The following is a 12,277-nucleotide window of genomic DNA, read 5'->3' on the forward strand; positions in this document are numbered from 1 at the left end:
ACACCTGCAGAGAGAATCCAGAGGATCCCCCTGACAGCTACTGCCTAATAACAAAGAACTAGACGCCTGGAAGAAGCACTGCACCCGCAGCCCCCAGGCCCAAGAGGAACCAACTACCAGTGCAGAAGTGACCAGCAGGCGGTCCTCATCTTTGCCCAGTCAGTGGCTAGCCCGAAAAGCCCCCCCGCATGCATCACCTGAGTGACGCATGGGTCCCTCCATTGATTCCATTAGAAAACCCAAAGCTGTGTTTGCACACTGCACCCGGCCGCCTCTGTGCCGCTGAGGGTGTATTTTGTGTGCCTGTTTGGGACCCCCTAACCTCTCAGTGCTCTACAAACCACCCCTGGTCTGCTCCCCGAGGGTGCAGGTACTTACCTGCTAGCAGACTAAAACCAGAGCACGCCTAGTCTCCATAGGCGCCTATGTTAGTTGGGCCCCTCTATGACCTCTGCACTTGACCAGCCCTGTGTTGCTGGTGCTGGGTGTTTGGGTTTAACTTGAACCCCCAACGGTGGGCTGCCTATGCCCCGGAGACTGAACTTGTAAGTGCTTTACTTACCTTCTAAACTAACTTGTACTTACCTCCCCCAGGAACTGTTGAATTTTGCACTGTGTCCACTTTTAAAATAGCTTATTGCCATTTTAAGCCAAACTGTGTACATTACTGTTTTCATTCAAAGTTCTATATTTACCTATGCCAAGTACCTTACAATTTATGTACTTACATGAATTCTGAATCTTGTGGTTCTAAAATAAATTAAGAAAATAATTTATTTCTATATAAAAACCTATTGGCCTGGAGTTAAGTCTTAGAGTGTGTGTTCTCATTTATTGCCTGCGTGTACAACAAATGCTTAACACTACCCTCTGATAAGCCTACTGCTCGACCACACTACCACAAATACAGCATTAGTATTATCTATTATTGCCACTATCAACCGCGAAGGGGAACCCCTAGACTCTGTGCACACTATTGTTTGCTTTGAGATAGTATATACAGAGCCAGCTTCCTACAACTGCTCTGCCTCCCGTGGCTGCACCTGCTGTTGGAAATGGCCTTTCTGCAGGGTCATCCCCAGACTTTTTGCCTTCCTCCTCCTCCTCTTTTTGTGACCTCATTTTTGCTGGCTTTAGGACTCTGCGCGCTTTCCCACTGCTAATCAGTGCTAAAGTGCATATGCTCTCTCCTTAAAATATTGTGACATGGGATCATACCCAATTGGACTATTTAATTTTGACTATTTAATTTACTTATAAGTCCCTGGTAGATTAGGCACTGGTTGTGCCACCTTCTTAAGTAGCTCCTTAACCTTGTCTCAGGCCTGCCATTGCAAGGCCTGTGTGTGCAGTTTCACTGCCAATTCGACGTGGTATTTAAAAGTAGTTGCCAAGCCTAAAACTCCCCTTTTTCTACATATAAGTCACCCCTAAGGTATGCCCTAGGTAACCCATAGGGCAGGGTGCTGTATAGGCAAAAGGCAGGACACGTACCTGTATAGTTTACAGGTCCTGGTAGTGTAAAAATCCTAAATTCTATTTTACACTGCTGTGAGGCCTGCTCCCTTCATGGGCTAACATTGGGACTGCCCTCATACATTGTTTGAGTGGTAGCTGCTAATCTGAAAGGAGTAGGTAGGTCATATTTAGTATGGCCAGAATGGTGAAACAAAATCCTGCTGACTGGTGAAGTTGGATTTAATATTACTATTTTAGAAATGCCACTTTTAGAAAGTGAGCATTTCTCTGCACTTAAATCCTTCTGTGCCTTACAATCCACGTCTGGCTGGGTTTAGTTGACCGCTCCCTTGTGCATTCACTCAGACACACCCCAAACACAGGATACTCAGCTTCACTTACATATATCTGCATTTTGAATGGGTCTTCCTGAGCTGTGAGAGTGGAGGGCCGGACAGTTGCATGTCAAAGGACAGTAGCCTGCCCACACACAAAGGAATGCCACACACCCTACTGGGACCCTGGCAGACAGGATTGAACAGAAAGGGGACCTTGTGCACCTCTAAGCCACTCTTTGACGTCTCCCCCACTTCAAAGGCACATTTGGGTATTTAAACAGGGCCTCTGCCCCTACCAAAGCAAACACTTCTTGGGGTAGACACTCTACCTCTCAGACACTTCCTGGAGAAGAAACTTGAACCAGAACCTGCATCCTGCCCAGAAGAACTGCCTGGCTGCCCACAGGACTCACCTGTCTGCTTTCTGTGAAGGACTGCTGCCTTGCTGTTCCCCTGCTGCCTTGCCGCTCTCTGGCTGAGGTGAAGAAGTATTCTCCAAGGGCTTGAATAGAGCTTGCCTCCTGTTCCCTGAAGTCTCAGGATCAAAAAGGACTTATTGTGCGGCAAAATTCGATGCACAGCCTGCCAGAAATGACGCACAGCCTGCACTGCAGTGAAAATTTCACAGCACGCCAAATAGGAACGACGCAGCCTGACTTCACAACAAGAAGATCAACGCAGTGCCAGCGTAGCGACTGGAAATTTGATGCACGGCCCACTGAATCGATGCACAGCCGAACCGGAACGACAGAGCCAGACTTCCAGAGAGGAGAAAATTAGACGCACCGCCCACCAAATCAACGCAGCTCCCGTGACTTCATCCTGCCAACGCAGGAAATCCACACATCATCCCCGGGGCGCCTGAAAACCCTGCAACCCAAAGAGGATCCACAACCGAGCACCGGAAAGCAACCCGCAGCCGTCCCTGCGTGAAAACTGAACGACGCATCGTCGTGTGCGGTCAAGAAATCGACACACACCCCCCGCTTTGTTTCCACGCATCTCCTCCTCTGCGGAGGTTTTTTCCAATCGAGCCAGATACTTTGTGCTTGAAAGAGACTTAGTTTGCTTTTAAAAGACTTAAAACACTTTTATATAACTTTTTACAGTGTTATCTAAACATATATTTATTGCATTTTAAACGTTTTGACCTGCATCTTATCAGATAAATATTATATATTTTTCTAAACACTGTGTGGTGTATTTTTGTGGTGCTATATGGTGTTAATGTATGATTTATTGCACAAATACTTTACACATTGCCTTCGAGGTGAAGTCTGACTGCTCAGTGCCAAGCTACCAGAGGGTGTGCACAGGATAATTTGGATTGTGTGTGACTTCCCCGGACTAGAGTGAGGGTCCTTGCTTTGACACGGGGTAACCTGACTGCCAACCAAAGACCCCATTTCTAACACCTGCTAAGTAGAGCCCTCGGTTCCTCACTCCTCTGAACTCCTGATTCAGTCAGGAATTCGAGGCCCTCCTCCACCCGCAGGCTTCTGCCTGCGCCTCATCCCTGGTGTCCAGTGGGAGAGCTCTGCTTTCCTACTAGGCTGCCTCTCTCCTCCTTTTTCTCTACTGCTCTCTCAGTGTGCTCTCTCTTCCCTGTCTGCCCCCCTGTGCCCCTTTTTGCCATTAGCTCTCCTCTGTGCCCTTTTGACTTTTGCGATTTTTCTCTCACTCACCCGCCTCTCTCTCTCTCTCTCTCTCTCTTTCCCCAGCCGCTGCTGCCCCTGCGGCTCCGCCCCTCCCCTCTCTTGCATTGCATTCCCGCCACTGCTGCCCCTGCAGCCCACCACCCTTTTTCCGCACCGTTTTTTTCCCCCGCCTCCCAGCTATACTCTCCTCCCCCCTGTATGCCCTGGAAGTCTGTACGCACCCGTCCGCGCCTGGACCATGTCCAGCGCCAGAACCTCTGGCTCTCGCTCCCCCACCACCGCCGCCACACCCGTCTTCATTACGACACCACCACCCTCCACGCCCTCAACTCCGACCGCTCACCCGCCTGCCATCAAGCCACCCCCGCAGATCACCCGCAGACCCCTCTCCTGCCGGAACTGCACCTTCACCAGCCTCCACGCCAATGACTCACCCACCAAGGAAGGACGCAACCACCTCGGATGCATCCTGTTCAACACCTGCTCCGTCCACAAATACGTCATCTAACTCTGGAATCTACTCGACTCAGCTTCCCCAGACGTTGACTTCCTGACCGAGACCTGGATGAACCCCTCTTCAGTGCCAGACATTGCCATAGCCATCGCAGACGGCTACAAGATCACCCGCAGGGACCGCTCAAACAAACCAGGAGGAGGCATTGCCATCATCCACAAGAACACCCTCAGGATCACGACCAGCACCGATGACACCCTCAGCACCGCCGAACACCTGCACTTCCAGATCCACACCAACCTAAACACCACCCTCCGAAGCACCCTTTTTTTACAGACCCACCCTCCCCTGGCCCAACAGCAGTTCAGCGACTCCATCACAGACGGCATCAGCACGCACGCTCTCACATCCACAGACTACATACTCCTCGGGGACTTAAACTTCCACCTCGAGAACACCAACCTTAACAACTCCGCCACCGTGATAGACAACCTCTCTAACCTCGGCCTCAAACAGCTCGTCACAGCACCCACCCACTTCGCAGGACACACACTCAATCCCATTTTCTCTGCCAGCAAACACGTCTCCTTCAGTCACCCCACCGAACTCCACTGGACAGACCACCGCTGCATCCACTTCTCCTTCGATAAACCCACAACACACCATCACCCGCAACAGATTCCAGACCGCAAACGGAATAAGGTCACCGAAGACCAACTAATCACTACCCTTTCCTGGAACCCACCCATCGACCCCACCAACACTGACACAGCTACCCGCAACCTCAGGCAATGGATCGACGACTATGCCAACACTCTTGCCCCGATCAAAGATCCTTCCAACAGACGCACCGACAGAAAGACCTTCTGGTTCACCTCGGACCTCCAAGAATCTAAGCAAACATGGCGAACACTCAAAAACGCCATCCGCAGACACCACCAACTCATCCGAGCAGCCAAGAGGACCGCCTTCAAAGAATGCATCAACAACAACGCACACAGTCACAAGGAGCTCTTCAACATCGTGGAGGAACTCTCCAACCCCAGCTCCAACGCCAACGACATACCGCCATACCGCCATACCGCCATCACAAGACATCTACAACTCCCTAGCCACGTTCTTCCATCGCAAGATCACAGACATCCTTGACAGCTTCAGCGCTCAGCCCTCCCCCCTCCCCTTTCCCCCCCACCCCCACCCCCACCTGACACCACAGACTCACCACCCACCAGCCTCCTGCTCTCCTGGACCCTCGTCAACGACATCATCCAAATCATGAACACCATCCACTCTGGCTCACCATCCAACCCCCGCCCGCACCACATCTTCAAAGCTAGCTCCGCCATCACACTCCCAACTCCGGAAGATCACCAATAGTTTCTTCGAGTCCGCCACCTTCACAGAGAGCTGGAAACATGCAGAGATCAAAGCCCTCCTCAAAAAACTTAAGGAGGACCCAAAGGACCTCAAGAACTTCCGGCCCATCTCCCTGCTCCCCTTCCCAGCAAAAGTCATAGAGAAAATTGTCAAACAACTGACCCTTTTTTTTTTTTTTCCCCCCCCGATGGAGAACAGCACTCTGGACCTTTCCCAATCCAGATTTCGCAGCAACCACAGCACCGAAACTGCCCTCATCGCCACCATCAGAACCATACTGGACAACAGCGAAACCGGGGACCTCATCCTCCTGGACCTCTCTGCCGCGTTCAACACCGTCTGCCACCACACCCTACGCACACGCCTCAGCAATGCAGGAATCCATGACAGAGCCCTGGACTGGGTCCCCTCCTTTCTCACTGGCAGAACTCAGAGTCCGCCTCCCTTCATTACACTCTGAATGGAGCCACCAAAATCATCTGCGGTGTACCCCAGGGTTCATCTCTCAGCATGACCCTCTTCAACATCTACATGGCTGCGCTCGCTAACATTGCCCGATCCCACAATCTCAACATCTCATACGCCGATGACACCCAGCTGATCTTCTCCCTCACCAAGGACACCACCAAGACCAACCTCCACAAAGGAATGAAGGCCACTGCCGAATGGATAAAGAACAGTCGCATTAAACTGAATTCCGACAAGACTAACATCCTCACCTTCAGCTCCATCCCCTCCACATGGGAGGACTCGTGGTGGTCTGCCACACTGGGAACCGCACCGACACCCACCGACCACGCTCGCAACCCGGGATTCATCCTGGACTCCTCACTATCTATGACCCAGCAAGTCCACGCCATCGCCTCCTCCTGCTTCAACACCCTCCACATGCTTCGAAAGATCTACAAATGGATCCCCACTGAAACCAGAAGGACAGTCACCCAAGCCCTCGTAGGCAGCAAACTGGACTATGGCAATGCCCTCTATGCAGGAACCACAGCCAAACTCCAGAAAAGGCTGCAACGCATCCAGACAACTCATCCTGGACATCCCCCGCTCATCCTGGGCATCCCCCGCCACTGACACATCACAGCCCACGTGAGAGACCTGCATTGGCTCCCCGTCAACAAGAGAATCACCTTCAAACTCCTCACCCATGCTCACAGGGCACTGCACAACACTGGACCAGAACACCTAAACAGATGGCTCTCCTTCTAAATCCCGACCCGAAAGCGTCGCTCCGCCAACCTTGCCCTTGCCACCATCCCACAGAACACCCACCGGAGAAAGATCATTCTTGCACTTTGCTGCCAAGACGTGGAACTCACTTACCACCTACCTGCGTCAGACCAAGGACCTCCTTACCTTCAGGAGACTTTCTCAAGACTTGGCTGTTCGAGCAGTAGCAGCCCCCCCCCTCCCCCCACCCCCAGCACCTTGCAACCCTCATGGGTGAGTAGTGCGCTCTACAAATTGATTGACTGACTGATTGACAGAAAGTTTAGAGTGGGCAGGTGGAAATACATTGGGGGACACAGTGGCAATTTACAATTTATTTGCATCCAGTGTGTTTAAGATTGCTACTTAGTGGAGATGGGAGGTGTTCGAGTTGAATGTATTTTTTTTTTTTTCAAATAAGAGAGCTCCTTTCACATTTTACCTTAGCTGTGCCGGTCTGGGAACCAAAGAAAATCTTAACACCAGCAACATGGACTTCTTTTTCCTCTCTATGATGTAAACCGGTGCCTCGTCCGTCTTGTGTGACGATGAGCGTATGGCCATTCTCCTTAGATTGTTCACCCTAAAACATTGATACACTGTAAAAACGTTTTCTTGTGACATTCAAACATCCTGAAATCAAGAGCATGATTACGAAACAGCAAGTTGTTAAAAACATGCTATACTTTTACACATGGAAATAGCACACCAAACAAAACTATCTTAACAGTGGTTTCAGAAACCGAGAGGTCATTATAAAATGCACAAAAAATGAATTAGGTTGCTGTAGAAAGCCAAAGAGTTACAAGGCACTGTAAAGGACTATGATTTTTTAAAAACACTACACTTTACAATTCGTAGTGTTTAATATTTTGTTTCAACGTAAGGGCAAGCAATTCTTGGTATGGTATATTTCAGTAAGAAGTGTGTTTTTATTGACTTGTTTTTAACAATCTCAGTACGATACTGGTAGTTGCTTGTACATTAAACTGAGGGAGGCTGTTCCAATGCTATACTGCTACACCTACCTTTATTGTGGGCTCTTAACTCACATCACACAATCACTTCAGAGGTTTATCATTTAAATAAAGTGAAATTACCCCAAAAAGGAAAAGAAAAAAAAAAAAGCAGTAAAATGTACAGATCCAGCTCACAGACCATACACATCTCTGAAATAAAGAGAAAACAGAAGCAAACAAAACGACCAAGCAGGTAGGGCTTCCCCGTAAATATAATATAACATCTACCCAGCTCCCTCTAAGAATACACTGCTGTAATTCAGATTTGTTCGAGCTCGTGAGCCCGACATATGTTCACCTGTACAAAGGTATCTTTGATCTTTCCCCATTTTAAGTGCACCACAACTGAAAAAGCAAGGGCAGAAGTATGTACAATTAAAGACTGGGAAGGTGCTGGCATACCACTCTTATAATAGTTAATGTATTTGCTCCTCATTCACTTTCATAGTAATTGCACTATTTTCTCTCACATTTACGAAATGAAGGAGTGAGAGTGAATTGCTCTTGCTCCCATGGATTGGATGAAAGTAGGCAGAAATCTTGATCTTATTTTCATAATCTGAAAGGTTAATCACTACGCAGCACAAACATTCTAGTTTATTTTCTCACACTCTATCTTAGGTTGGCATGAATGACTAGATCTCAATGTAAGACAATGATGTGGCTGGATTTGAAAATTCCTTAATTACCGATACCAGGAGCAATAGAGAGATGAACATTAAACACATTACAAGGTCAATGTCTGGCTATGAGAGGCAGCTACGTCTATTCACCTCTTTTTGCTGCTCGTAGCAACAGAGAAGTTCAATGCTTAGTACTCTCCGGAAAACAACCTTGCCTGGCATTTAACTGTTTTTCATCTCCCTTTAGAGGATTTTTTTCCATGTACTTCTCCATGCCCTTCCCCCCTTACTAAACCTTTGCAAAGTCATTAACTAAATTCCACTAGGAAAGCAGTCACTTCACAATTTATAATGTTTAGCACTTCATACGCTTTCAATTGAGAGAATGATGAATCTGTTATTTTTCTTTCTTTCTAGAAAACATGTGCATGTGAATGTTGCATATATCAATCTTCTTTGTATACTACAGAAGCTATTTTTTTCTTGACATCTTTGGGGAACATTACCCTTGCTCAAATCCTTGCCTTCTTACTGACATCTAGACATTATCGTTGGAGCCCCTTGAGAATTTCTAATGATCAGTCAGACTTTCTTTTTAAAGAGTTAAAGACTCAAACTCGTATTGGTTTTCCTTCCAAAGAACTTGGTAAATGTGTACTCTGCATGAATGTACTGGATAGTAAAGAACATTCTTTATTTTTCTATTTTCTGTTTGCGACCCGTGATATTCCTAACCCTGTAGCCTTACATATTTTCCTGTATTCCACGTAGCGGTTTGTTTTCTTCGTCTTGAACTAATATTTTATGCCTTGCATGATAGCACAGCTGGTGCCAGTCCCGATGTGAGCAATAGAAAAAGTGCTTTAAGAAGCACTACTGAGAGGTGCCCAACCCCACCCATATGATTAACCTCCTCCAGAACAGATTGGACAGAAGTGGTGGGCTTTCACTGAAAAACAGTGTTTGTGTCGCACAGAATACGGTCAATATGATAGGCCTGAGTTACCTAGGGTGGAAGGCCAATGATCAGCCTGAATTATTTATTGTGAAAACTATATATGTTAAAGCCAATAGACCTTTATGGGTAGATTCTTATTTCACTGTGTTAAAGGTTGTAAATAAGTACTTTCTAACACTGATTTCCAAAGATTGCACAAGGAGAAAATCTGTAAGAAGTAGTACTAGGGTAGGGACTGTGGCTCCACCCATAAGTTGATCTTCTCTACAAGCATTTGATTGTTTGATTGGTAGTCTGTAATCTACCTAAGAAGTTGTTCCTTTGCTCATATCTGATAGAGACATACTTAATGTAGACTCCCAGGTTAAATACAGTAGGGAGATAGCAAGGAGTTTCACATAAAGAATCCTCTAATAAATATTAATCGGAAGGGGTATTACAATGAACTGCTTGCTAAAAACCCCATGAAATGGCTTTACATTGTGACAAACACAATAGGAAAGGTTTTTACACTATGAGCCCCTTGCCAAACACCATAAGCAGGGGTTTTACATTGTGAACCCTATAAAAATGCAATAGGAAGGGGCTTTACAATGTTAACGCCATGACAAGGACCATAGAAAAAGACTTCATATTTTTAAATATTTGACAAATTTGTATACTGTCAACTTTGACAAATGCAACAGGAAGCGGTTTAGTAAATATATTCCATTGTAGGTCTGGCCACAGTAAATGCTTAGCATCTCCAGAAGAGAGATATTGTTAATTTCAATGCATACAGTAGGCCTGCCTTAATGGTTCGATGGGTCTCTCTAACAGACGGCATGGTAACGTTCCACTTAAAGCTAATAAGACTGCTTTATTGACTACTAAATATGTTGACAAAGGTAGTAAGTATACCTCTCATTTCATACTGAGTAACCTGACAAAGCCTATAGTTATGACGTTATTGAAAGTGAAATGTTTCATGTTATCAAATAGGCCCATTTTTATGATTAAATCCTGATCTGTGCGGATTGTCACACAGGACCTCACAGACGATGGAAGGAGACCACATTTACAGGGATAGTTGCCCCTTGGGAGATTTCCATAGGGAAGGTGATTTATAGTCTGGCTAATACCCCAGACCCCTGTACAAGGGGTTCAAATTTGTAACCCCTCCTCAAATCTCACAAATATGTAATTTTGATCATACTATTTAGTTATTGGTGCATTAAAATATTTTCCCTTTTTAAAGAAAAAGCACAGGCAGGGTATAAACTGAGTGACAATGTTGTGCTGTCCTCCAAGGTTCTAGCACACTGCACCTCCCAGAGTCAGCCCTGTTTTGCATAATTCGCCTTGGAGTCGTGATTAAAGGGGCACTTGGTTTCCAGTTTGAGACAACAGGAAAGGGGATTAGTACATATGTCCTTTTTCGATCTGGCCACAGTAAATGTTTGTTGTGTACACAAGGAAACTTCAGGTTAATGTAATGGTTTTCTTTGCATCTGCTTATAACACTTTATGTGTCTCTCTAAGCAGAGAGCATGTGGTCATTTTTATCTTCATGTTAAAGCTAATAGGCTTAATCTATTCGATTTTAAATGTGACAAAGGCACAAGACCTCTGAATGATTTGACAAAGCCTGTTGGACTAACCTTGCTGATCTTGAGTATAGGGGCACTGCTGTTTTTAACAGGTAGAGCCTGTTAGTGCACACGGTGCCACCTGGTACCAAACACATACAAGGGCTTTCACTTTGAAGGGAAAATCATTGCGTGGACATTGCTTTACTCTGAAGTGCTTTTATGCTGCTCAGTTCTGAGTTTCTAGCCCACAACACCTCCCTGAGTCAGTCTTGGACTGTTCAGCCTCAATACCCTAAGAGTCATGTTTTCCATTGGAAAATCTGAATCAAATGCAAGAGGAAAGGGACTTACATAGAGAGCTCTGTGACAACTATGATACAAAGAACTTCCAGTTGTGAACTTCTTGATAAACCTTTTGATAGACCTTTTTATGAAGACCTCTAGTTAGGTTGGTGTAAGAGCTATTGTTGTCCTTGTGTACTTTTTAACTTTATTTTTAATATTTAGTGTGTTTGAATTAAAGGGCTATATCTTTTTAACGAACAAAATAGTAATTAATTTAAAAATTACTGTGCACTTTGTGGAGTTCTTTAACCTTTATTTAACCCCTTGAGTGGCTTTAATTAATTCTTTTGGCTTTAGGTTTTGATTTTTTTTTTTTTTTTTTTTTAAACCACGCCGTTGCTTGTCAATTCCCAATACAACACAATTATAGCAACTCTGACTTTCCCCTTAAACTTCGGGAATGTCTTGCTTCATTCACGTCTGATAAGCATTAACCTTTTGATGTTGTTGGTAGAGAAAATAGAGGTGTTGGTTCTAGCGGACTATCCTTAAATCTGGATCTTCGTTTAGTAGTCACTGGCTCTCAGCCCATCCTAACCTGTGTGTGTTTGTGACCAAAAATGTTGGAGTTACTATTGACATTAACCTTACCTCGCTAATACAGGTTACTTACTTTTGAAGAGCTTGAAGAAAATTGTCCTTGCTTCTTAGTTAATGAGAGAAGGTTGTGGTCAAGGTAGCTATTGCACCAAGTTTAGGTTCTAGAAATGCAGTCTAACTAAATATTATATCCTGCTGCCCCGAGATTGTGTAAAATAAAGCTGTCACAACATTTCTTAAATTTACCTCTATGAATTTCTCTTAAATCCCAGCTGAACGTACTTTACAGGTTACTAGTGAATAAAGTGATTTTATTTAAGAAACCTTGCATGATCCACAAGACACTTGCTGGCACCTGTCATCCGTAGCTCAGATCTTGGCTTCAATCCTACCTCTCACTTGCTTCCTTTCTCTTCCCATATGCTCTTGCTAGTGCCAACGTTCCATCACACAAGAAAAAGGCCTACACTTTCTCTGTGCTTGCTCCTACTCACAGGACAGCAGAGGTAAATGACAAATCCCATGTGAGTGAAGAGGGATTGTTGTGCCTGTCAGAGTGCAGCACATTTAAGTTCGACCTTTTGGCGTTGCCAGTGCTGGTTTCACTTTCATCTGCATTGTTGGCATGCTTCCATCGCATTTCCCATATTGCCCGACCTGATTTCAGCCCAATTTCTTCATGTAGCGAGTGTCATTTTCTTTTCTGCTTTGCTTGTCC

The 12,277-nt window shown here is 45.7% G+C and overlaps 1 protein-coding gene across 1 annotated transcript in view; it reads right to left on the minus strand.

Moving 5' to 3' along the window:
- LOC138286550 (S-adenosyl-L-methionine-dependent tRNA 4-demethylwyosine synthase TYW1-like) overlaps positions 1–12,277 on the minus strand; it is a 490,050-nt gene that overhangs the window by 427,912 nt on the left and 49,861 nt on the right. The window contains exon 3 of the mRNA XM_069226929.1: positions 6,946–7,086. Within this exon, the coding sequence (XP_069083030.1) occupies positions 6,946–7,086 (141 nt within the window). The remainder of the gene's footprint in view (positions 1–6,945; positions 7,087–12,277) is intronic.

This window comes from Pleurodeles waltl, chromosome 3_2 (genome assembly GCF_031143425.1).
Source record: "Pleurodeles waltl isolate 20211129_DDA chromosome 3_2, aPleWal1.hap1.20221129, whole genome shotgun sequence".
Lineage (NCBI taxonomy): Eukaryota > Metazoa > Chordata > Amphibia > Caudata > Salamandridae > Pleurodeles > Pleurodeles waltl.